At 41.9% G+C, this 27,551-nt stretch overlaps 1 protein-coding gene across 1 annotated transcript in view; it reads left to right on the forward strand.

The window, feature by feature from the left end:
* AKAP12 (A-kinase anchoring protein 12) overlaps positions 1–27,551 on the forward strand; it is a 97,114-nt gene that overhangs the window by 32,242 nt on the left and 37,321 nt on the right. Inside the window, exon 2 of the mRNA XM_077896781.1 lies at positions 22,096–22,210. Within this exon, the coding sequence (XP_077752907.1) occupies positions 22,096–22,210 (115 nt within the window). The remainder of the gene's footprint in view (positions 1–22,095; positions 22,211–27,551) is intronic.

Here is a 27,551-nt window from a genome sequence, read left to right on the forward strand (position 1 = left end):
AGCATATTATGTGTAAGGTGCTGGTTGTGTAAGAGCTGCTGTCCCCACCCTCATGAGTTTATAGTTTCTTCCTTTGGCTTAGCCCTCGCTAGCTTCCCACAGTATAGCCTGCATTCATGCTGTGTAAAAGTACAGAGGTGACTAGCAAAGAATGTTGAGGATTTTGTCCTGATTAGCCCAAGAGTGATCAGTAAGGAAGGAGGGTAATGGAAGAAATGGAATGTAGAGGCTCTTCTAGAAGAAGGCTTAGCCTTATGCTATAGATGGAGAGGAGTTAAGATTTAGGAAGTAAAGGAGACTCACATGGCAGATAGAAAACTGAAGTTAACAGAGGGGTCAGCTCTCAGGACACTGCAGTCTGCAGTAAATCAGACATGCAGTATTGATGCCTGAACCAGAAGCAGAATCAAAGAATGGATGCCGACAGCATTGAAAACATGAAATATGATGGGACTTGATGGTGCATCAATGTGGGGATGAGCAAGAGAAGCCCAAGAGGATTCCCAGGTGTCTAGGTTTTGCACACTTGGGATGTTCTCCCTTTCCTGGGAAGCAGTAGTATCCAGGAAGCCCCAGTATCCAACTGTTGGGGCCAAGTGGAAGGAAAGGAACAAAAGCAGTGATTTGTTCCTTGTAATGCTAATAGCTGAAATTAACTGGATGCTTACTATGTGTCAGTTGCTTTCTTAAGCACCTCCTAATATGTACAAACTTGTGAATCCACTTTCTACCAACGGCCAAAACAGGCATCTAGAGATTAAGGAACCCCATACAACTTGGGGTGGGGAGGGGAGGGAGAATGAGAGAATGAAGATAAAGATAAAGCCCAAGGTTAGAAACCTTGAACAGGCAGAGTTTTTTCTAAACTCAAACTGGCAGTTACAACCAAGCCTTTAATTGGAAAGCTCTTTTCCTAGTGTCAGGTCCTATGGGCTTCACTCCAAAATACATGACAGACAGATTGGGGGGGATTGTTCTCCCCAGGGTCTCCTCCCTAGTTCCAGTCTCCCTGCCTCCATTCTTGGCTTTTTGCATTGTCTACTTTGCAGCCAGATTGATGTTTTGGGCAATTTTTGTTTGCTTATGGTCAACTCACATCCAATAAAGCATTATAAACCTCAAGTGTGTAGCTTTGATGGATTCTTACAAAATGAATGTGTGTAAAGAGCTCCTGGTCAGTTTTTGTAGGACATTCCCAGTGCCCCAGAAGCCTCTTCCAGGGATTACTCTTTGCTCTGGATGAATCCTGACCCCTTCAAAATTCATATGCTGGAGCCCTAGCCTCCAATGTGGCTGTATTTGAAGATAGGCCTTATAAGCAGGTAATCAAGGTCAAATGAGACCTAGAATGGGATCTGATTGAAAGGATTGTGTCCTTATCAGAAGAGCTATCAGAATGCTCTTACTTATTGTCTCTGTGTATCTTTCTCTCCTTCCTTTGCCATGTGAGTGTACAGTGAGAAAGTGGCCATCTATGAGCTAAGAAGCAGGTTCTCATCAGAAATTAAATTGCCTGGCACCTTGACCTTGATCTTCCCAGTATCCAGGAATTAAATTTCTGTTGTTTAAAGTACCCAATGTGTGGTATTTTGTTATAGCAGCTCAAGCTAATACAGAGACTTTGGAAAGTGAACCTTGCAGGTCAGTAAGGAGAACAAAAATGCAAGAAGTTGTATGAGTATGTAGTGGTCTGCATTGCCAGAGTCCATGAACTTTTTTTTTTTTAAGATTTGCTTATTTATTTATTTATTTATTTATTTATTTATTTATTTATTTATGATAGAGAGAGAGAGAGAGAGAGAGAGAGGCAGAGACACAGGAGGAGGGAGAAGCAGGCTCCATGCAGGGAGCCTGACGTGGGACTAGATCCTGCGACTCCAGGATCATGCCCTGGGCCAAAGGATCCCTGGGTGGCTCCCTGCTGAGCCACCCAGGGATCCCCGAGTCCATGAACTTATTTTAAGAATAGTGTGCAGGTTGGGGCATCTGGATACCTTAGTTTGTTAAGTGTGAGACTCTTGATTTTGGCTATAGTCATGATCCTCAGGGTTCCTGGGATTGAGCCTTGTGTCGGGTTTTGCACTCAGTGGAGTTTGCTTAAGACTCTCTCTCTCTCTCTTTCCCTCTGCTCCTACCCCACCAAGTGCTCTTTCTCTTTCTCTCGCTCAAATATATATTTTTTAAGTCTTTAAAAAAATACTGAATGTCATGATGCAACAGTATGAAGTATGAAACAACAGAATAGGGAGTGTTTTGGGGTCAAGTAAGACTAATTCTAATTCCATCAGACCATCTTAACTATTAAAGCAGAATGTTGTCTCCTACTCCCCATGGGCAGTAACTGCAGACAGTTTTATAAGACATTTGCTAATTTGTTTTTCAGCCGTTATGACATGATTAGATACCAAATAATATTTTTCTGTCTCAGCAGTGATTCGCTTTATTGAGTTAGCCATTGAACTATTTTTCCTTGCCAGAAGGTGATCATGCACATTAGAACTGCATTTCATTTTTTTGTGTGTCTTTTTCAAGCTGATTACCAGAAAGCTTCTAATCCTCAATGGAGAGTTTATGGAAAAGATGGAATGGAGGTTTTTCAGAAAAATAAAACATATCGGAGACAAATGAATATTAAATAATCAACATTCTTTTTTGCTGTAACTTGTCTGGTAATCTACTCTTTTGTTTAGAAAAATCTGTTTTATACCAATAAAAGGGGTAGGTTAAAACCAGATAAAATTGGAAAATAACAGCATTCGAAGGACCAGGAACAGAAGTCTGACCCTAACATGAGTGCTTAGATGAGACCCTTGAACTAGACAGTGCATGTAATGATGAAAAGAAGGCATTTGCAAGAACCTAAGCACTATCTTCCATAAGATGCCAGTCTTATTTTGGAGAAAATGAAGTTTGAAATCTACTTTTCATCTTCAATACTTTTCAGTGTTGTGATACCTTAGGAATGATGTCATTTTAATATAGTTCTTTCAGGGTGCCTGGCTGGCCCAGTCAGTTAAGCGTGAATCTTGGTTTGCACTCAGGTCATGATCTCAGGGTCCTGAGTTTGAGCCCCACATCAGGCTCTGCACTCAGTACGAGTCTGAGATTCTCTGCTTCTTGCTCTTCATCTGCCTCTCCCCCTGCACGGGCATGCATTCTCTCTCTCAAATAAATAAAATCTTTTTTAAAAAATGTATAGTTCTTTCACTCCTGTGTATAGGTAATTATGTATTCTGTATCACAAAATGAAACTATGTTTTACTATCTTTAAACAGTCTAAACTTCCAGAAATCACTTACTTTGCTTATGAGGTTTTTGCCATGTGGGTAAGGAATCGGCCATCTCCGTTTAGATGTTAGTTATTAATCAAAGCATTTATGGATGAAACAGCCAGTCTACTCTGTCTAGGTGTCAAAGCAGATCCTTTGTTCTTTCTGAGATTCCTGAATATGACCTGTTTTAGGTTAGAGCTCAGAGTGCTGGGTTTATACTTTATAGAATAAAAAAAAGCAAGAACTAGAGCTGCCAGTGCGGACCTGACCAAGATCCCACCGTTGTTGGCCTGGTGGAGCCAGCTCAGATGGGTGCAAATTTATTAAACTAAGGAGCCCAGAGCGTGCTGTTTAAACTGACTTTCCAAACCATAGGTGCTAACATTAATTATGTGCTATTGTAAAGTTGGTAGTTATAACTCAGGATTGCAGAGATCTCCTGAAATGTTTAATTCATATCTTTGTTGGATTTGGCATACATCTGTCTTGTCCACCCTGACCAGCCCCGTTCAGAAGTAAAAACTTACGCATTTGAAGGGATGGAGTAAATTCTTCCAAAATTAATGCTGCCTTGTAAATCAGGACAGGACTCCTGGTGTGTGTTTATGTGGGTAATGAGGCCTATTCTGTGTTCCACTTTATTGCTGATAAAGCTAAAAATCAAGGTATTAATGGCATTACTAGATGTTCTCTATGATAGCTGGCAGCTCTAAAAGCTATTTTGACAGGTATAACTTATGATTTATAAATTAGGTTAATGGATTCCTTTTTTACTGGAAAATGCACTTGTATGAGATCACTTATATTCGTGTAATAATTAACTGCCAGCGACGAGTGCAGATGAAGAGATTCAAGCTAATACTCCCCATCCCGAACGCTGAGAGATGGTTATACAGCTTTGTTTCTTTGCAAACTCACCATGATGCTTCACCAGACTGAGTGGACTTTTAATCAGGTAATGCTCTTTAGAGTGCTTGCTTATCTATTAGTGAATATTCTGACCACTTTGTAGGTATCAGAAGCAGAAGTATGAGGGAATAAATTTATTTTTTATTTTTTTAAATTTTTTTATTTATTTATGATAGGCACACACAGAGAGAGAGAGAGGCAGAGACACAGGCAGAGGGAGAAGCAGGCTCCACGCACCGGGAGCCCGACGTGGGATTCGATCCCGGGTCTCCAGGATCGCGCCCTGGGCCAAAGGCAGGCGCTAAACCGCTGCGCCACCCAGGGATCCCTGAGGGAATAAATTTAGTAGTAAAACCAACCAAACAAAAAAACTCCAAACACCTTGTACTTGGTGTGCTTTTCACAGGGCTTTGCCGGTGATAAAGCTATTGAACGTCCACTTTTTAGAAACACCTTCCAGTGGAGTGCGTTAGATCCCGAGCATAATGTTGGTTTATGTGCAATGCAATTTATTTAAGAACTTTGGGAAATTTTTAAAAAGTAGGAAAATAAGGAGGGGCGCCTGGGTGGCTCCTGGTCTCAGGGTGCTGAGATCGAGCTGTGCTCGGCTGAGAGTCTGCTTCAGATTCTCTCTCCCTCTCCGTCTGCCCTGCTGGCTCACACATACTCTCTCTCTAAAATAAATCTTAAAAAAAAAAGAGAGAGAGAGAAAAGATTCCAGAGCTACCGTATTTCTATCTAGGTGCTGTCTTTCCTAGAATAACTTGAGTAATACGGTCTAAACCAGTTGAGATTTACCTAGGGAAAAGAAGCAGGGTGGCTCTTGAACATAGATACTGTGGAAGGCTTGGTTTTGTAAGGGGAGGGCAGAGGGGTGTCCCAGATGCCTCTTTCCTTCCCCAGGTTTTATTAATAATAAATAGCCTGTCTCAGCTCATTCAGAATGAAAACTGAGGGATGCACAGAGATGTGTGTTGTATAATCTGGATTGTGACTCTTCCTTCGGTAACACGATGACTAGTGTGTTTAGGGTTTGTGACAGTTTTGTTTTTGTTTTGTTTTGTTTTCATATCCTTTTCCTTCATCCAGAAGGCCGGGTTTGGGAAGAGGCACCTGAGTGAGATTATTTGGAAGCTTACTGTCGGCAGAAGAAACACATTGACCAATATAAACCTGTTCTTAGAATAGTCAGTATTTCTTTATGGAAAATATTGGGGTAAATTTTGGGGTGCCTGGGTGGCTCAGTTGGTTAAAGGTCAGCCTTTGGCTCGGGTCATAATCCCAGGGTTCTGAAATCGAGCCCCAAATCAGGCTCCCTGCTCCATGGGGAGCCTGCTTCTCCCTCTCCCTCCACCTCTCCCCTGGCTAGTGCTGTCTCTTGCTCACTCTCTCTCCAATAAATAAATAAATAAATAAAATCTTAAAAAAAATATTTTAGTGCCTCTGAATGCTTATAGGACCTAGTATTATGGTGTTTATTTTCTGTGAGTCCTAGTACCTTGATCAGAGCCATATTGGTGACAGGAACACTGGGCAGTGTCTGGGTGTTTGCTGAGCCTCCTGTAAGGGGGTTGGGTCAGGAGATCCTTCCAGCACACCACTGCTGCGCCAGCTGGACACTGTGATGAGCCAAGTATTGGGCTGGCCGGCGGGACATGAGAAGCAGCGCCTGCTGCCATCTCTTCTCTTCCACCTCGGCCCCCTCTGAACCTCTATCCCACCTCCACTCTTCCATCCCTACCAGAGGGAAACTTGAAGCCAAGCCAATTGACCCCTGGTGCTAAGGTCTCAACATTCAGTTAGGCTGCCTCACTGTCTTTTTTATGAAATGTCAGCTTCCTTTCCTCTTCCCTTTGTGGTGACTCTCAACCTTCATCAGTTTCTTACATAGGCAGAGGGAGAAGCAGGCTCCATGCCGGGAGCCCGATGCAGGACTCAATCCCAGGACCCCAGGATCACAGCCTGAGCCAAAGGCAAAGGCTCCACCACTGAGCCACCCAGGTGTCCCTAGTTTCTTCTTTGTACCTCTCCCCCTCCTACAAACTCACTCGCATTCTGATTTTCCTTTTGAGAGCTGTTTACCAGCCGTGGCAAGTGACCAAACCTGGTGTCCCCATTCACCAACTGTCAGTGTCCTGTGGTCACTATCATCTCTCTGAGACAGTGGCTTCCCTTGTGAAGCACCTGAGCAGCTTTGGATGTGACTGATACCTGGGTACCCCTCCCCAGGTTCTGATTTCATTGGGTTGGGCTGCGGCCACAACAACTTTGCAAAGTTTTATCCCCATTTTATAGGCTCAGGATGAGAAATGTGGTCAGACGACTCTCGGCTAGTGAGGAGGCTCAGCTGGGATTCCCTCCCGAGCTGCAACGCTAACCCTTGCCTTTCCCTTTCCTGCACTGTGCCATGCTGCTGGGGCTAGAGAAACTTTGTAGAATTTTTACCAGTTAAGGGAATGGCCCTGCCATCACCTGCCTTTTATGAATCTGTGGGCGGAGGCAGTCTTTGTTTGACTCGGACCAGACTTAACTGATAAACACTGGCCGTGCTCAAGGACCTGCAGGACTGAACTCACGTCACTTTTATTTTGGTATGCAGCAGGCCGGCTGAGTCCCAGGGAGCCCAGAGCTAAGCACACACGTCAGAGAAACCCATTTCAATTTATCATTTTAATTCTGCTCTTCACCATCCACAGACCCTAAATGGATTCTCCCAAATGGCATCTTTGAGACCATTATCAGAGCTAAATGTTTAATAACTTTATTAAATAATCCATGCCATGGTGAATCAGAAACTTTGAGATTTTTTTTTTTTTTTTTTTACATCAAAGGAGGCATTTCTGGAAGCCCCTCAGTATGGCTTAACCTAGCCCCCTCGCATCCTTCCTTGCTGAGCCCCTTCCATCCTAAAAGCTCCAGGCAGGAGAGGTTCTGGCAGCGGGACCCCCTGCTTAGCAGGCTTCAGAAAGAAGCAGATGTGAGGCAGACGTTTAATCAATTGAAAAGCAGTTCAGAATTCAGTCTGGGAAGCTATAGATACGCGCTTTAGCAAGCACAGCACGGCGCTCTATGGCTTAGCAACGTGTGGCTTTCCTAGTCTGTATCACATTTTTTCGGTGATTCTGCTAGAAGTGTTTGGAGTCGGACATTGTAGGATAGCAGTTGTTGATTCTTTGTTAAATCACATTATCTTTGATAGGCGTCTTTGAAAATTAAGTTCATTCTACTGAAAATAAGACAAGCGATTTTGCGTGTTCGTTTTCTTTTTTAATCAAAGGGAGCTACAGACGTAGAACTGAAGTCACCACGGGGTGATCGATAAATTTGCTCCACCTGGATTTTAATCAGCAGTTATTTTAAACAATGTGCTTCAAAGGCGGTACAGCCACTACATTTGCATGCCAATCGTGCATGTTATTTAACTCTGACCTCTGTTATCCTCCTAATTAAATACTGCTTATGTTGGGCGAAGCTTGCAGTAAACTTACTTCTCATTTCTATACACTGGGGTGGAACCTGCAAGAGGTGGTAATTTGTGTTGCCTTGGGCTGCTTAGAAAGTAGTTAGGGGCAGCCCTGGTGGCTCAGTGGTTTAGCACCACCTTCGGCCCAGGGCATGATCCTGGAGACCCGGGATCAAGTCCCACATCGGGCTCCCTGCATGGAGCCTGCTTCTCCCTCTGCCTGTGTCTCTGCCTCTCTCTCTCTCTCTCTCTCTCTCTCTCTCTCTCGTCTGTCTTCATGAATAAATAAAATCTTTTTTAAAAAAGAAAAGAAAGTAGTTAGCCTTTCTAAGGCATGCAGTGGATTTCAGAACTTTCCGTATTATTTGAATTCCTAAGCAAGGATGTGGTATCCTATTTTGCTACCTAATGCAGATCCCTTTGAGAGGATCTTAACGAGAGTAATTACGTGAGTGTGAAGTGGTGTGTAGGATTAAGTGGGAATTGGGATCTTCTGCATCTACCATGAACCTAATGAGTATGAACCTCATGGTATAGGGACTCAAAAGGAACAAGGCATGAGAATAGTTAGAAGTGTCTCAGAACACCAATCTTGTGTTCACCAATCTCATTCTCATTGTTCTTTTCACAGTAAGATTTTGATTATTTTGCATTTGGATCTGCAGGGGCCTATGAAGTCATTATGGCAGGCAGTTGATCTACCCTGTGTATCTTGCAGGTGCAACAACTCAAAAGGGAAAAATAATCTGTCTTGGACATTTATGATGTCATTACACTCGAAAATATGCTTTAGGGACACCTGGGTGGCTCAGTGGTTGAGCATCTGCCTTTGGCTCAGGGCATGATCCTGGGGTCCTGGGATTGAGTCCCTCATTGGGCTCCCAGTAGGAAGCCTGCTTCTCCCTCCATGTCTCTGCCCCTCTCTCTCTCTGTGTCTCTCATGAATAAATAAATAAAACCTTAAAAAAAATGCTTTAGGGATTCATAGCCTGAGATGTCTAACATGGCCAGATCTGGAGAGTCCACCATCAACTCACTAACCAACCGATGTTAGGTGCCTACTACGGTTAAACATGGAAGTTCAGCATTGCTTGGAAGCTTAACAAGAAAGTAATTAACTTCAGAGTGGAGCTTGATTCCTGTCCTTGAATTGTTGGGTTGCTTAGTCTGTTTCAACCAAGCGGACACACCAGTTCAATCATTGTTCCCTTGATTATCTGTATTAGAAAGGTTATATCAGTGATGTAACCTAATATAAGTAAGATCACATTTTCTTGGTTTAAGGGAAGACTTGGAGATAAAGAACGCAGTTAAAGTTCAATCTTTACAGTTCTTTTCCGGTTCGTGGGCCTGAGCAGTGACTCTTAGCCAGGAGTGTTAGGACCACCACCCAGAAGCAGCACGTTTTGGAGTAGAGGATACCAGGAATGCCTCATGCCCTGCAATTCCAGCACATAGTGTCCACATAGGAGGATGCTGGTGCTGTCAGCACGTCAGGATCCATCGCCTAGGATTCACATGTTACTTTAGTTGTTTTATTGAGCATCTCTCTGTTCTAAGTCCGATACAGATCTAAATGTTAAGGGAGCTCCAGACATTCCCAGGTAGGCCTATCACGTACTGGAATTCTGGTAGACCATCCTCACGCAGTGAATCACTGTAGTTGGTAGGTGGTACTTTTTATTTCCCTCATCTCAAGCAGAGATCTTATAAATTCCCTTTGTCTGAAATCAGCATGGTTGATCTCTCCCACCTCACCAGATTTAGAGCTTTGTTTTCTTTCACATACTTTCCCAGAGAACTGAAGATCTTTAATATTTTTTAAAACAACTGTAACTTTTTAAAGTAGGGGAAGATCTGACTGAAAAAACAGATTGCATTTACCCTGGTGTCTTTAGTTACAGGGGCTGTTCATGGATGTGGCTCAAGGGTTCTGTGGGCAGGTTGTTTAAGAAAATGTTACCATGGGGAGCTTGTCTGGCTTAGTCCGCAGAGCATGTGATTCTTGGTCTCAGGGTTGTGAGTTCGAGCCCCACACGGGGTGTAGAGATTACTTAAAAATAAAATCTTAAAAATGTTACAATGATTTCCTCCTTAGAGGTTCAGAGTATACACCATAAAGATTGCCTAAATTTAAGCAGATATGCTTAACTTTGTCTAGATTACAGTCTTCCAGGATGATTTGAGCCCAGAATATTACTGAGATAATGCCTGGCGCACTGATGTTGATACATCTCGTGTGCTGATACTCTTGGGTACCTGTTTGAAAAATGCTGATCTTTGAGATTTAGAGACCTAATTTATACTTAACATTCCCAATAAAGGGATCACCTAGAGTGGCCCAGGCCTTGAGATTTACATAAACAACATGAGATACATTATTTTCCATTATTTTTAACCACTTAAATATTTGAATACTAGCATGCAGTTGAATTAATTGTGCATGCTAAAAGCAACCTGGTGATTTTAATGGATTTCTCTTTACTTTCATTCTTTCTCATGCCCAGGGGTGACTCTGGGTTATTCCTCCTGAAACTACATTAAGGTCTTAAATGAATTTTGCTGATAATTACAAGAAATAGGGACAGTGACTGTAGACTTTGTATTTGTATATATCCCCTTCGCAAAGTGGCATCTAAGGACCCACAGATTCAATGTGCTGTGCAGATAATCCAGAATCTAAAATTGTAAGCATTGAAATCTCCGAAGCATGGACTGTCCGATCGTGTGTGTTTTTGTGTAAGGCTGGAGAGAAGGGAGCCACATTAACTCTAGATGATAGCAATGAGACCCCTAACCCCCTTTGCTGGGAACTTCAGATTAATTCAGTTTGGTTTAATGTCACCAACCAGGAAGGAGATATTTTTGTTTGTTGGTTTTTTTTTGTGTGTGAATATATGAATGGGAAGAAATGGCATGAAATTGGGGACACCTGGGTGGCTCAGTTGGTTAAGCATCTGCCTTCTGCTTGGGTCTCCATCCCAGAGTCCTGGGATGGAGCCCCATGTCAGGGTCCCTGCTCAGTGGGGAGTCTGCTTCTCCCTCTTCTGCTGCTGCTCCCCTCTGCTTATGCTTGCTTCCTCTTCTGTCAAATAAATAAATAAAATCGTTTAAAAAAAAAAAAAGAAATAGCATGAAATTAAAAGCCAGCAGAGAAAGTTTTTATTTAAAGATCAGAAGCTTCAGGGCATCAGTATTTTAAGAAATAGAATTGCTGCCACACTTTTTAGGAGAGCCTCTTTCAGGAGGAAAATTGGGATCAGAAAGATCTCCAAATGTCACTTCTCAAAGATAAGGACATTATTATTATTATTATTATTATTATTATTATTATTATTATTTATTTTGAGAAAGAGAGAGCTTGGGTGCAAGGGGGAGGGGAGAAGGAAAGGGGCTGAGGGAGGAGAGAGGGAATATTAAGCATATCCTACCTGTCTCCCTGCCCTTGCTGAGCAGGGAGCCATGACCTCACAACCCTGAGGTCAGGACCTGAGCTGAAATCAAGAGTCCGTCACTTAACTGAGTCACCCAGGTGCTCTTCTCAATTTCATGTGGTTTGAAGAGTTTTGGTGATACCTCTGAAACTTGAGAAGCAGGTCATTTTCTCTCTTTAAAAAGCCTTGCAAGTTTTAAGGTCTTCTTTTTTTGTTTTGTTTTATTTTGTGGATTATCTTGCATCCTTTCTAAATCCAAGGACTATAGAATAATAAACACCCACATACCCATCATTTAGTTTCAGCTGTGATCAACATTGTACTGATCTTATTTTGTCAAATTTTATTTTTTATTTATTTTTTAAAAGATTTTATTTATTTGAGAGAGAGAGAGAGCATGTGCCTGTGCAAACTGGGGGGGGGGGTGGGCAGAGGGAGAGGGAGAAGCAGGCTCCCCACTGAGGAGGGAGACCTGTATAGTCTCCATCCCAGGACCCTAATATCAGGACCTGGGCTGAAGGCAGATGCTTAACCAACTGAGCCACCCAGGTGCCCCAATCTTACTTTGTCAAGTAAGATTGACATACTTTATTTGCTTATCTTAAATACAAGATTGTTTGTCTGCATCATCATTATAGACCTAACGGTTGAAGACTTCATAAAATAACATGACCACATTATTATTGTCAGACTACAGAATTGACAACTTTTTTTTGGAATCTTAAAGAAAACCTTTAAAAATCATGTTACCACTCTTCTTTTCATAAGATTTGTTTTTGCATCCCAGAGCTGGACTGTCCCTAGGGTAGAGTGCTTTCATACCCAGACAGAGGAGCATCGTAAGGCTGACTTGTTAGAAAGCATGGCTTGTAGGGGAGGCCATAGAGAGATTAAATAATTCAGTCCAGTTAGCTCACAAAAATTAGGACTATGGCTCATCTACAATTTTTATAAATATAGATTAGTGATGGAGTCATCAGTTTCCACATTTAGCCTTCAGCTTATTTCTAGAAATTTAAAAATAGTTTGGGAAATTCTATTTGTCCTTGTGTTTAAATAAAAAGGAGAGATGAAATAGTTTCACCATATTCAGTTGTGAGCTGTTTGGACAGTTTGGTTTAGAGTAAATTGGATCCATGGCTGTTGACAGTCATAAAAATGGTCAACTTTTTTTTTTTTTTTACTTTTATGTAAGTTCTCAGCCCAAAATGAGGTTTGAATTCACAACCCTAAGATCAAGAATTACATGCTCTACCAACTGAGCCAGCCAGGCATCCCAAGATGGTCAGCTTTTTTTTTTTCTTCTAAGACTTTATTTACTTTTTCATGAGAGACACACAGAGAGAGGCAGAGACGTAGGCAGAGGGAGAAGCAAGTTCCCTGTGGGGAGCTGGATCTAGCAGGACTGGATCCGAGGACCCCGGGATCACACCCTGAGCCAAAGGCAGACACTCAACCACTGAGCCACCCAGGCATCCCAAGATGGTCAACTTTTTAAGCAGTGTTGGTAGACGGGCACATTAATACCATGCAGCTCTGTGTGGTGGGGGGTGTCCTGTACAATCTTATTCTCACAGTAGGATAAGTTGCCTTTGCTTCCAGACGGTCAGACCAGCCAAGAACCCCAGGCACAAGAGCCGATATTTCTTTAGTCATTGTTTCCTTGTGGCCAAGTCTTTTCCAAAGCTATGGCCCTTCTACTGTAGTGGTGCCCTGTGTCCTGAGCTGCAGCCCCATCTGGGTGCAAGATTGGGTAGAGTGAGATGCTGTCTCTGTACACAGCTGTTTCTAATTTTGTTAGATCCCCTTGTCCTTTCAAATCTAATGCTGCCAATTCCAACACCATCCTCACTACAAACACAAGAGTTTTGAAAAGGTGGCCTTCGTATGATATAAAAATACTGAAATAGAATGCATACCTTGATTTGTACAAGTGGACTGAGACTCACACAGTAGTTTCCGGGAGGTTTTCAATTGAGGAAAACTTTCTTAGATATTTATTTGACTCATCAAACAGTCTGAAAATTGAGATGATCATAGTCCACATTTATAATTGGGAGAATGAGCAAGGTCCCTCAGCTGATGAGAACCATGCTGTGCCGTCTGCTGTTTCCTCTGTACTTTTTATGGTTAAAAAAAAACAAAAACAAAAAAAACAAAAAAAAACAACAGTACAAAACACTCCAGTGTCTCCTCCATTTAGTCCCTTGTGTAAACTCATTGCCCCTCTTTTCCCACTCAGAGCATTAGGAAATTAGAGCATTGGCAACCTTCATGCTAGATGTGTTAGTGCAGAGCATGGCCCAGTCAGGAAGAATTCTTAAAGCTTTCATTTTAGAAATGGGCCTGGGACAAATAGTTCTTTCTAGATCATAATTGTTGACAGCAAATGGTATAATAAAAACAGGTAAAACTTAGGTTAACAGTTGACTTACTACCAACTTAACATGTGTCAGGGGATGTTCCAAATATCCTGTGAGGTAGGTAAGATAAATTCTTAGCCATTTTACAGAGAAAAGGAGGCAGGAGGGCAGCCCTGGTGGCTCAGCAGTTTAGCGCCACCTTCGGCCCAGGGCCTGATCCTGGAGACCTGGGATTGAGTTGCACATCGGGCTCCCTGCATGGAGCCTGCTTCTCCCTCTGCCTGTGTCTCTGCCTCTCTCTCTCTCTCTCTCTCTCTCTGCCTCTCATGAATAAATAAAATATTTTTTTAAAAAAAAAGAAAAGAAAGAAAAGGAGGCAGGAGAGGCTAAAGCCATCGATCAGACTCTGCTTTCCTGGCCACCGCCTGTTTGCTGGCCCCAAGCTACCACGGTTCAGCCTGAGACAATGATGGGGTAATTATAAAATGCTGAATTGAAGTACTTAATCAGGCCCCAGAGTACCCAGCCCTCTACTCTGCTTCTGAGCCCACTGTGTCATCTCACCTTGAGGAGGGAATATGGATTAGTTTGCATGAATAAACTCCTGAAATATGATTTCACTGTTGTTTCTTTCTTAAAGCAGTTCTGTTTTCCCATGAAAATTCATGTGACTGGTAGAAATTAGAATTACAATGCTTCACTGTAAAGCAGAATTTTCTTAGCTGCCTTTTGCCCATGCTAAAAATAAACTGAAACAAAATAACTTGCAAAGGAAAAGCTCTCCCACCACCCAGTTGTAAAAGTAATCATGTTATTTAGGTAAAAAACAGAAAACAAAAAAATAGAAAAATAAAGGATATCATATATTCATAGTCCCTCCCCCAATTTTATTTTGATACGTTAGTATATTAACAGTTTAGTAATGTTGCTACTTTATGGTATGTTCTTATAGATATATGTCATCGTGTATAATTGTTTAGTTCGCGTTTTATTTAGGTTGACTATTACAACATAAACCACACCTCCATACTATTGTATTTATTTTTTTATATTTCTTAAAAGATTTTATTTATTTATTCATGAGAGACAGAGCGAGAAAAACAGAGGCACAGGGAGAAGCAGATTCCCTGGTGAGCAGGGAGCCCAATGCAGGACTTGATTCCAGGCCCCTCAGATCATGACCTGTGCAGACACTTAACCGGCTGAGCCACCCAGGTGCCCTACATCTTCATACTATTATATACACTTTGTAGGTACCATTTTTAATACCTAGAAGATTAGGCTATAATCATCCCCCAAATTTTAGATAATTAGAAGAGTTTCTTATTTTATGTTAACTTTTTAAAAATCTTGCATTCCTTCCTCTGTTTTTTGCAGTGACCTTAATTAACTGGGAATTAGACCCATTTCATTACGTAAAGCATCTCCTCTTCTGTTCCTCACTCTCTGACCTGAAGGTTTGTATGGTGTTTAGACTTGGATTTTACAAAGTTTTCTACTTAAATTAGGTTTTGCAAAGCTTTCTGCTTAGATCAGTTTGAAATAAAAATGGTTACTTCATAAAAGGAATGCAAACCTTTTGAAACCCATAATTGTGTTGCTGTTCTGTAAGTGACCTCTAAATTAGAGGGAAACTTTTAGCTTAAACATAACCCAGGCTGGTTGGTATTGTCACGATGACTTGTATTCTTTGCCATTTTTGTGAAACGAGTTGGCTGGTTATTTTCTAAATTAGGAATTCTACACTTAAGAAACTCAGTGCCGGGGCAGATCACTATCGCACTGAGGCTGCGTGTGCAGCGCTGTCACCTGGGTCGAGTCCCAGCTTCTTTACATCCTGGCTCTGTTCCTCTCAGTACCTCTCAGCTTCTGCTTCTATGGCTGCTGTAAAGCAGGGGTGATGATAATCGTTGCCTTAAGGCAGAAGATCAGATTAGCAAATGTATATAAATCCCCTTGTGGGGGGATCCCTGGGTGGCACAGCAGTTTGGCGCCTGTCTTTGGCCCAGGGCACGATCCTGGAGACCCAGGATCGAGTCCCGCGTCAGGCTCCCTGTGTGGAGCCTGCATCTCCCTCTGCCTGTGTCTCTGCCTCTTTCTGTCTCTCTCTCTCTGTGAGTCTATCGTGAATAAATAAATAAAATCTTTAAAAAAAATTTTAAATCCCCTTGTGAAATGAGTCCATGCTACATGCATTAATGTATCAGGGGCCTCTGGTAGCTTGCTGTAGAGCTGTGATATTCTTGGCTCTGTCTTGGTCAATATATATATTTTAAAGATTTATGTATCTATTTCAGGGAGAGAGAGAGAGAAAGAGAGAATGCACCAGGTTGAGGGGGGAGAGGGGAAGAGGGGGAAGGGGAGAGAGGATCCTCCAGCTGATTCCCTACTGAGCATGGAGCCTGACCTGGGGCTCAGTCTCATGACCCTGAGATCATGACCTGAGCTGAAATCAAGAGTCAGATGCCTAGCCTATTAAGCCATCCAGGCGCTCCAAGTCTTGGTCAATATTTTTGATAAACGGTGTGGCTGAGGACATTATTAATGATCACATTTGGAGATCATACAAACAGAGGAGTGAAAGCTGTATGAGAGCAGTTTGGCCCATGGCTCAGATGATCTGAAAAGATTTGTGAATCCTGGAAATCCGGGATTAGCATGTTTATAGCCAAGAATCTGTGGATTTTAGGGTTCAAAGTATTTTCAGCTTTGCACTGATAGAGTGAGTAAAAAGGAAACCATGCCCTCACATGATACGTATCAGTTATACCTCTTAGTAAAAAAACTCTCTTTCTCAACACCTTTCCAAAGGGGAAAACAAACAAGTCTACAAAGGGAGATTTTATGTAGTGTTATTATTACAGAGTTTTGTTCTGTTTTGTTTAAATGCTTACAGAGATCATAGGAAGTCCTCTCCTCCCCTTGTACCCTCCCTCCCTGTTAGTGGGACATTTCTGTCTTATTTTAAACACATGAAAGGATCAAACATTCTCCATGGCTTGCTTTTCCCACTTAAACTGGAGACCTCTACCCATATCAGTGTCTAGATTTACTGCATTCCCTTTGGTGCTGTTACCCAGATTGTGTGTTGTACATCACTGTACCTATGCCTGCATAAGTATGTAAAGCCATATCTATTAGAATAGTGTGGGGGATGGGGTGCCTGGGTGGCTCAGGCGGCTAAGCATGTGACTCTTGATTTCGGCTGAAGTCATGATCTCAAGGTCATGGGATCGAGCCCCACAGCAGGGCTCCATGCTCAGCGGGGAGTCTGCTTGAGGATTCTCTCTCCCTCTCTCTGCCCCCTCCTTCCTGCTCACACATCAGTGCTCTCTCCCTCTTAAAAAAATAATAGTGTGGTGGGGTGGGCATGCATATTTATACTGTTCATAGCTTATTTCCAAATCGTTCTTTAAAGACATTGTATACTGATTTATTCTCTGATGTTTTCTTCTGTTTGACATTTTTAAAGGTTTACCTTCAAAAACACTCCCTATTAGAATGAAGAAAAAGACATTGAAGAGTTTTCTTTACAGATTCGTCAGGGATTTAAAATACTGCTCCTTCCACCCTCCCCCAGATAAGGGTGCCTGGCTGGCTCAGTCAAAAGTATGCAACTCTTGATCTTGGGGTGATGAGTTTGAGTCCCACGTTGGGTATATTTATTAAATTTTAAAAACTTAATAAAACAAAATTCCCCCCAGATAATCTTTTTTATTCTGATCATTTGTTTGTGTGTCCTTGTCATATTGACTTACTTCTGATTGGTCCTACCTACATCCATATAACAATTCTAGTTCTTGCATTTTGCCAGAATTATGCTGATCAGAGCCTCATTTACTATGTGCACAGCAGGATTGTGAGGCCAGTCCCAGCTGTGCTGGTCATCCAGTGAAGATGTAGACAGAGTATCACTTTTGTGGTGAAAGTTACTTAACCAGGCTCCTCTCTTCTTCCCCCAACATCCTGAGAGCTGTCAAGAACTCATCTGTTTTGCTCATAGTTTAACTCCCTCATTAAAGAGCTTAACACTCCTCATTAAAAAGCTTAATACTCCTGGAGCCCCTGGGTAGCTCAGTAGAGATTCAGACATTTTGATCTCGGGGTTGTGAGTTTGAGCCTCTGTTGGGTGAAGAGATGACTTAAAGATAAAATCTTAAAAAAAAAGGGGGGGGGGTGCCCGAATGGCTCAGTTGGTCAAGTGTCCAACTCTGGATCTCAGCTCAGGTCTTGAGCTCAGGGTTATGAGTTCAAGCCCCATGTTGGGCCTCATGCTGGGCATGGAGCCTACTTTGAAAAGCAAAAAAAAAAAAAAAAAAAAAAATCTTGATACTCCTACTGTTTCCTCTGCTCATAGCAAATTGTGGGGAGTCCTGTGGAGGAGGAAGAGGAATGGAGAAGTCTGATTTTTTTTTTTTTTTTCTGCAATGCTTTGGCTGCCATTTTGGATATTCTCTGTTGTTCATAGAGCAATGAGAGGAAAACACGGTGCTGGAAACATTGAGATTCTTTTTAAAGCTTGTTGAGTTGTAATGTGGTAATACTTTACGGGAATAAACTCTGGCTGACCCACTCAAAGGATATAAGCTTGAAAACATTAAGGGTTTTGATTTGCTCAAAAGAGGCGGTTACCCTTTTTGAAGCACAAATCCAGTGGGAATAGAGGTTTTCTGGTGCTGCTCACTGTGTATAAGTGCAGGGAGCATGTCTTTCAAGTTTTAATGTCTATCTCAACAGTCAAGGTTCTATAATTGTGTTTGTCCAAGTGTAAAAGTAAGTACAAAAGGTATGGAGAAATCTGTGAGGAAGCTGCAGAGTGGAAGAGCGGAGACATTTTCTTTCTTGTTTGGAAACTTGAATCCTAATAACTGTTTTCTTCCCTGAATTAGATGGCCTTCATATACTTCATCTGGCTCCAACATTCTCATCCCCTGTCACTAAATTGTGTCCTTAGCTCTCGGTGTTTACCTGGGCATAATTGATAAATAAATCCTTGTCTTCTGTGGGCATTTGAATTACAGACAAAAGAGAATGACTGAGGACAAGCCAAATACATATGAAAAAACATGTATTTCTCAGGGCACTGTGGCTCAGTTGGTTAAGCGCCTGACTCTTGGTTTTCTGCTCAGGTCATGATTTCAGGGTCATGAGACTGAGCTCTGTGCTCAGTGGGATATTCTCTCTCTGCCCTTCCCCCACTCTCTCCTCTCAAATAAAGTGTAAAAATATATATTCTTCCCTTTTTACAAATGCTTATGAATATATATAAGCATAAAGACAAAAGGGACTTTAATGTTAAGGGACAGTGGGCTTGGTTTCTTACAATTTGAGGTGACTTTAACTTACTGATGACTCTCAGAAGCACCTGGATCTTTAACAATAGTATATAAATGTTTGGGGGTGGGGAAAAAAGAAAACACTTTTTTTTTTTAGATTTTATTTATTTTTTATTCATGGAGATACACAGAGAGAGGCAGATACGTAGGCAGAGGGAGAAGCAGGTTCCCCGTGGGGAGCCCCATGTGGGACTCATCCCAGGACCCTGGAATCATGACCTGAGCTGAAGGCAGATGCTCAATCACTGAATCACCCAAGTGCCCCAGAAAACACTCTTTTTGTCACGAAAAAGTGAATTATCCATCTATATGGACATATGAGATTTTGAAACAGCATCTCTCTAAATGAAACTCAGAATGATGGAGATAATCCAAATATGGTTAAGAATGAAGTCCTAATTTTGTGTGTGGAGTGTGGATGTGTCATGGGCTTTGAATGCTCACTGGAGATATCACCTGCGGGGGTCAAAGCTTGAGTTGTCCCCTTGCTTTGAGACCCAAGCTATGCATATAATAAAATTGGCTCAAAACTCAGTTTTTAATAATGTCCTTATCATCAGTTGTCTGTTACCAGAGTTGATTCATCAGGTGCCTTTTGGAAGTAGAGACAGATGCACTGTGGTCACTGGGAAAAACTAATCCACAGTGATCAACTTTGTATGTAAGGAGGGCTAGCAGGTGATCTCAGTTTTTAAGATTCATTTGATGTCATTTAATGTGCTTTGTTATATGTATGTAACATTTATTTTATTTATTTTTTTTTTTTTAATTTTTATTTTTTTATGATAGTCACAGAGAGAGAGAGAGAGAGAGAGGCAGAGACACAGGCAGAGGGAGAAGCAGGCTCCATGCACCGGGAGCCCGACGTGGGATTCGATCCTGGGTCTCCAGGATCGCGCCCTGGGCCAAAGGCAGGCGCTAAACCGCTGCGCCACCCAGGGATCCCTGTATGTAACATTTAAGGGCAGAAGAAAGTTTGTGCCTGTGTCCTATAGGTCTTTCACATTTAAAGACACTCAATTTGGCTCTGGATATGAGATATCTTGAGTTTGACAATTCATAAAGAAGTATGAGACCTCTTTCAAGAATTGTAGAAATTTTGTAGGACTCTAGGGGATCCCTGGATGGCTCAGCGGTTGAGCGTCTGCCTTCAGCCCAGGGCATGATCCTGGAGTCCCGGGATTGAGTCCTTCATCGGGCTCCCTGCGAGGAGCCTGCTTCTCCCTCTGCCTGTGTCTCTGCCTCTTTCTCTCTCTCTCTGTGTCTCTCATGAATAAATAAAATCTTTAAAAAAAAAATTCTGTAGGACTCTAAACTCTGTAAAACTTCAGAATTCTGTTTCCTAAACAAGGAGCATTGTTTATTGCATTGAAAAATTGAGGCATTAAACCTGCTTTCTCATGATCCCCATTTGGTTTGCCATATCATGGTGTGTACATCAGTGTTTCTTAGGTTAGAGTCATTGGGTTTCCATGCATCCGATGGTAATATGTGTTCCTTGTTTTCCTTCTCTGGTTCTCCTTCATGTTGTTAATCAAATCTGAGTCTGACATACTAACATAACTAGCAATTTTTAGTCCAGATACTCTTAAAGGCTGACATTCTTGCTAATGGGCGTTGTGGAGACCTCCCCCCCCCTTGCTTTTGTCCTTAGGTTTCATTTAAGACTCCTCTATCTTTCATATTTTGGTAAGAGAAGACTTAAAGTGGAAATGTAATCCAAGGATTCTGTCTAATAAATAGACTCAGCATGCACATTTTGAAGCCAACTATTCCATCTGTAGAGTATGTATTAAAGTACAGTGGTATTATTTCAGGAAGCAGCTCATGTTGAAGGGCAACTTTGCTGGGAGCTGGGAACAGCCAGGTGAAATCAATTTAGCTCAGTTCTAGTCTTCTGGATTGACGGTCTTGAACTTGCTATCCCCTCAAGACTCTGATCAAAGTCAGTGGTTTGGCCAGTGTGCTCCATTAGCCTCTAAACAGCATGGAATGATGCCAAGTGGAGTGCCGTGGCTTTGAGAGTTCCTTGGAGTTGGTAGGTCCCTGGACTATGGAATACTCTAAATGGCATTTTATCATTATGCATAGCAACAGGCCCTTCAGCAATCTGTAGTGTTGTGAGAAAAGCCTGGAAATAGTTGGTGGTGAGTGGTGGCCTTTGGGCTATGGTGCCTCTATTCTAGGGTGTGGGACCTGTGGCCAGCCAACCCCCACCCTCTGTGATCACACTGAGTTCCAGTGTCCTCTTCTGTAAAATGGAAATACTTCCCCCGTCCATATTGGTTTTGATAAAATGGTAAGTGTGCATGAGCTCTAAAGCTTTGTCGAAATCCTTATCCTAATGGTTATTGTACTCTTTTTGTAATAGCCTTAAAAATTTTTACCCATATTCTCAGGATTTACAAAATGATGTAAGGGCATATCTCATGTCTACTGTTTTTGCAACTGAAAACATCCATTGCACAGGTTATCTTGGGGGTAGAGGACAACTGACCATTTTAGTGATATTTTAAGGAAAGAACAAGGACTCACAGAAGCACAAGTTACCCATCTCTCTTTCTTCTCTTGTCTCTGGGTACACTGATCTTTGATCCTTGGGATTCCATATTTGCCTCCTTTCCTTGCTTCCCCTGTACCCTTTCTCACACGCCCATTGTGTGGGAACTTAGATCTAGCTTTGTCTGTACTTCCTCCCTCTCCAGACATCCCATAGGTTAGGGCTCCTCTATTGTGACTTGTATATATTCCTCTGTTATGAGTCAAGACCATTTCCCTAATTGTTTATTTACATGTCTGTCCTTTTGTCTGAGAAGGACATATTGTCACATAAGTATATTTTGGTCAAATATGCATACCCTGCATCACAAGGAAGTGTTGTTTAAAAGAAAAACAATTAAGGAGACTCCACACTGGGCTACTTGTCCATCACTGGGCTTGAGCTCATGACCATGCAGTGCCAGTAAGAGGTGAGAATCAAGAGTCAGTCCCTTAACCAACTCTGCTACCCAGGTGCCTTGAAAAAACAATTTTTAAAAGTCTACTTTTCATAGTCTGTAAGCTCAAAGGGGCTGGGACCACACCTGACTTACTCCTTGTATCTTGAATAGGCCTGGAATGGTGAGTTTGTCTATTATGGCTTTTGGATGAGTGGGATAAAGGAGTGGTGTGCTCATTTACCCAGACACAAAGCCCTCACTGCTGGTTAGTAGCTCCTGGGGTACCTTTTGTAATGTAGCTGACTCATTCAGACTAATGCAAGACTTAAATCTTCATTATCACTGAAAGTAAGTTTACATGGTTTTGTGTTCCCTGTAGCTTCTGCAGAAGAATGGTCAGCTGTCTAGTGCCAACGGCTTAGCTGAGGAAGAAGAGTTCAGCCCCCAGGAGGGAGCCCTGAACGGCCAGGAGGAAGAAGTCACTGTCACAGATGGTAAGTGCCTTTTCAGGCTCTGGGCAGAAGCAGGGAGGGACTGGGGGACTTAAAACAGATGCTATGAATCCACCGGAAACAATAAAAACAGGCCTGGTTGGACCATACGATGTCCCACCTGGGGGCAGATGGTGTGGACAACCAAAACAATCCATTGGTTATAAAAGGATAACCTTTTGGGTGGCCTCTACACTCAGGTATAAGAAGTTCTGTCAAAATTTGGGTAGAGGATATGAAGTCATGTTTCATCTTTCTTAGACATTTTTGTCTGGGACTTAGGTTGGATTTTTTTTTTTTTTTTTAATAGTTGTCTCTCCTACTTGTCTGGCGTCGATGTGAATTCTTGTTGGAAACTTCAGAATCGTGGTTGCCTTTAAGAGTCAGTAGCTCCCACTCTGGCGAGTAGCCTGCTCCCTTGCATAGATTTGTCTAGAAGTGTATATTTCAAGGCGTATGCCTCTCTGCCCAAACTAGGATATGCTGAGTGTTATTTGTTTTAGCTCTTGAGCCTAGAGGCCCTGTGGTGGTAGTTATTGGAAAGTGAATCTTTCACCACATTGTCACCAGTTTGAGTAGGCTCACGTGAAGTCACGGGACCACAAATAGGGTCATAATCAAGCACCTTGACTGATAGGTCTTTATATAAGGGCCACAGGTTGAAGAAGAAATTTTCTTTGTTCATCATTCCATTGAATCAAACAAAGGAATAATTTAACAACCACTATCGAGGATACATAAAATGGTGATTTGGCATGGGGTGAAGTGAGCCTTCATGCAACGTGAAGAAGACAGATGAAGGAGAAAGTCCCATGTGAGGAGACTGGCCATTGCTTTGGTTCAATGAGACTCTCCTAACATGTGGAACCTGTTTCTCTTCTTGTTCAATGCCCCCATGGAGCTGCTTCCAGCAGCGAGCTGCTTTTGAACTTGGTGGGAAGACTGATCTTTATATAACACCACAGGAATAATATAAAGTTAGAAATATATACAGTCTCACAGAAGGGAGGATTTGCATGACCTGGTGTGAAAGTTTCAAATAATCTCCACCAAAAGAATTGGAATGGCCCCAACTCAAATTCCAAAATCCCGTGCTTTGTCCTTCCCATGGCAACTTTTGAATCCAGCCAAGCCACAGCAGTTCTGGAGCTTTCTATGGCCAAGCCACTGTGCTCAGTGCTGCAGGGAAAATGAACAAACTGACAAACAGCCCACCATTTACCCATCACAGGGGACAGGAAGCGGGTCTGTAGAAGGATATGCAAGATAAAAGGAAGGTTAAGACAAGGCAACGTGGTGGGTATCAAATGAATTTTGCAAGAAGTGAGAGCTGCTCAGAGTTCTGGTGGTGCAATCCTTTGGGGTCAGATGGTGGGTAAGATCTGGGGACTGAGGGGAGATAAGGGGCTTAGATTTGTTGCCAAGGGATGCGAGCCAAAGTGAGAGTAATAACAGCCAACACTTTGCAAGCTTTTACTATGGGCCCTGGGAACTGTGCCTTTTGTGCATTTTGGTCTTTAATGAGGTAGGTCATATCAGTGTCAAAAGATGCAAACCCAGATCAGCAGATGTCCAAGCATGAGCTCTTAACTGCTGTGCCTTCACTGTGCTGGGCATGTCTATAGGCTTGTCTTTTGTGACTGAATCAGTTGAGCAGAGTAGAATGAAAACCCAGAAAAGCCAAGTGTAACAGGGCTATGAAAGCAGAGTGCACCTGGGGAAGTATTTGGTAGCAATGTGGGATCACTATCATAGGCCACCAAGGGAGCCCCTGGGTCAGGCAGGCTTCCTATATGACACTGATGTATGCGATTGATAACAGAAGGTACAGAAGAAGGAGCAAGGACAGGCCTTAGCAGACGAGTAATTCCATTGTCTCCCTGAGCTGACCCAGGCTTCTGATCATGGCCTTGGCGCTCTGAGCAAATATCAAATACCTCTTGCAAGAAGAGTGGTAATTAATATACCTTGCCCTTAAAAAGATACTGAAAAGTTTCCTTGTCACCTAGGAAATGACTGGTGGGTGTCCTAGAGCTGCAGAGGCCACCACCCGAGGCTCTGCCTCTAGGATGAGCTTTTACTGTTTTGGGCAGAGCTGTTATTCCATTGGCTCATTAGGGTCTGCAATAAGTTTGGTACATGTGGTTTTTCTTCTCCCTTTTGCCTGGATAGCATTGTAAATACAGATAGTCTTTATGTTAAATTATTTAAAAATTTGTTCATACTTTAATTTTTTAAAATATTTGTTTATTTATTTGAGAGAGAGTGCATGTGAGCAGGGGAAGGGGCAGAGGGAGAGACTATCCAGACTGACTCTCGCTGAGTGTGGAGCCTGATGCAGAGGTTAATCTCAGGAGCCAAGAGATGAGGCCCGGAGCCGAATCCAGGAGTTGGACACTCAACCGACTGAGCCACCCAGGGATCCCTTTTTCATGCTTTTGACTGCAGTGATAGCCTATGGTTAGATTTTATGCTTGTTTATAGAAATGCATTCTACACAGAAGCTTACTATATTGTAAATGAAGGCATAATTTTAGTATGTAGCACTGTCAACAGCAGTAAGAATAGATCTGACCCATCTTGTTCCCAGGAGGATGGACCAGCAGTAGAATTTGGTCCTGCCATACATGGATCAATTAATGGGAGAAAGCTATGAACAAGGAGTATTCTGGCTAGAAAGTTTTTTATTTAAAGTGGCCAAATCTATTTAGAGAAAGCCAGATGTGAAAATATCTTCTGACCTTAACCTTCTTGCTTTGTTTCTGAAACCAGACATACTGGTAATTCAGAACCAATCATCTTCCTACAATGAAAGTACAGTCCTGTTTCCTTGTAAACTTTCCTCAAATGACAGAAGAAAGAAACTGCTTCCTAAATTTCTTTTCATCTGTGCAACAGGGTTAGATACGTATACAGGGATTCTGGAGTGGACTTGAAGATTATATAATTCCACGGGCCTTCTTTTAGAAAGTACACAATCAGGGTTGAGAACAAATAATTATTAAAATGAAAACAATTCACAACAGATTACATTAGCCTTGGAGATTTGTCCTTCTGAATTCTTTTCAGGTGGTTTACCGTTTATCAAAAGTCCCTCTGTAGAACAGCAGCCTTTTCCCAACTAGAAAGTTCTTTCATGCCATGCTATTCCTGGCGTTCACAGGGGTCACATAAGTGCCATTTTTTTGTGGCAAATCTGCTTCTGTTGAAAGATTTTTTAAAAAAGCCCTTTCCTTCCCAAATTGCCATTTTTCTGTAGTCTGTAGCTTTTAGATTTTCTAGGAATTAATGCCTCAACAGGAATGATTCTTAAAACATTACATGTTGGTCAAGGCCCAATTTTAGATTTAAAACTTTGCAAATTTAAACTTTTAGATTAAAAAAAAAAACCCTTAACTTTAGTATCTGTTGCATGGATTTTTTTTTCCAAACAGATGGGAAAATTCAATATCACAAAATCAAAAAACTTAAGACCTTCTTTATTTGGATAATAATAGTTTTCATTAAATAAAGTGCCTTCTCAACTTTTTTGCCATATGCAAATAATCAAGTAATTGTTTCAGATCTTAATTTTAATTTACCATTTACAAGGCAATTATTTGTTTCATTTTTGAGATTCACCTTTCTGCAAAGTAGACAGAACAGATATTATAAAGCCAGCGAATGTCATGATTCCTCCATCTTGTCAGGTCACATTTATTAAAAGTAGCAGCCAGCTAACCAGATGGACAGGCTTTGTTAATGCTGATCAGGATGGCGAGAAATGGTGATGTCGGGTGGCTTAGTGGGTTAAACATACAACTTTTGATTTTGGCTCAGGTCATGATCTCAGGGTCATGAGATTGAGCCTTGCATGGGACTCCCCACTCAGCAGGAATTCTTCTTGAGATTCTCTCCCTCTCCCTTTCTCTTTCTCTCTAAAAGAATCAATACATCTTTTTTTAAAATGTGGCGAGGAAGGTTACTACTTGCAAGTAGGAGGCAATCCTGGGAAACACCCTCTCAACTCCCAAGAAAATTTCAAAAACAAGGAGACACCCAAATGGACAGAAGTCTTTAAGAGAATGTGTGTCCTTACATTCTGCAGGATTCCACTTTTTCTACATCTGGATACTATTCCCCAGATACAGTAACAAAAATGCTATCTAGCAGCTTAATTTGCCCTATTATAGAGAATATCATTTTCCTCATGGTGTTTAATGTCACTGTCTTAGCTTTTATTAAATCTGCTGTTTGAAACCTACCAGAGTCTGGTGTTTAAGTGCCTTTGGGATATGGGAAGGCCGAAAGGTTATTTACTGCCAAGTGATCACAACCCTCCCTGTGGACCTTGTTACCTTACAGAAAATCCATTCTGGAGTTACTGGTAGTTCTTTGCTTTTTTGATCGTTTAATACCTTTATCTGGACAGTGAGTACCTAAGATCCTTTCCAGGTCTCTGTTAGAAGATGACCCTCCCCACCCCCATACTTGTTCTTCTGTGAGAGGCTACACTCTTCAGCTGTGAAGAAATACAGATTCCGTAGCTTTTCTATTTCAATTTGTGACATAACTGGTACCCAGTTAGTATCCTCATGAAGACATACATGGCCTGTTGCCCACATTACTTACCCTCCATTCTTCCTTTATTTTTTTTCACATCAGTTTTTAACATGTGACATAGGACCTGCCCCTTACCTCCATGTCTGCTAAAATATAGGTGCCACGAGGGCAGAGGTTTCTTGGACTGAAGTGGGAGGTCTATAAGATGGTTCTGTGCCGAATCCCCTAAACAGTGTCTGACACATAGTAAGTGCTTAACAAATACTTGGACCTCATCTCCTTTGGTGCATTAGCACTAGCAAAGTTGGATCCTCTTCCACACACCGTGCTGTGCTCTCACAGGTGCTTACTAGAGGTTATCCAGGTGTTGCCTGGAACCTGCTTGCGATGAAGTGACTCCTAGGAATGTTATCCAATGTGAGTGCTCAACCGACAAAGAGACCCCCCCACCCCCACCCCACTCCCGCTTTGGTATTTCGAATACTGTATTATTGCATGACATTTTCTCAAGCTGTATCCTGTTTTGTAATGTTTTGAAAACTAGGGGAGAGCACTCATGAAAATAAACCTTGAACATCATCAGGAGTCCTGTACTTTGCAGTTCCTGGAAACCAGTTTTTATTCATTCCTTTGCTCTGCAGGAATGTTTTTAGCGTTCCTCTCTAAAATTACTTATGTCATTGACAAATTTCTGGTAACAAATAACTACTACTTTCATCTTTAAAGAAACAGAATTTTTTTTTTAGTAATTAACAGTTAACCTAAACAGAGAAGACTTTCTCCTTCCAACTGCATTCAAGTC

Source organism: Canis aureus, chromosome 1 (assembly GCF_053574225.1).
Source record: "Canis aureus isolate CA01 chromosome 1, VMU_Caureus_v.1.0, whole genome shotgun sequence".
In the NCBI taxonomy this organism is placed as follows: domain Eukaryota; kingdom Metazoa; phylum Chordata; class Mammalia; order Carnivora; family Canidae; genus Canis; species Canis aureus.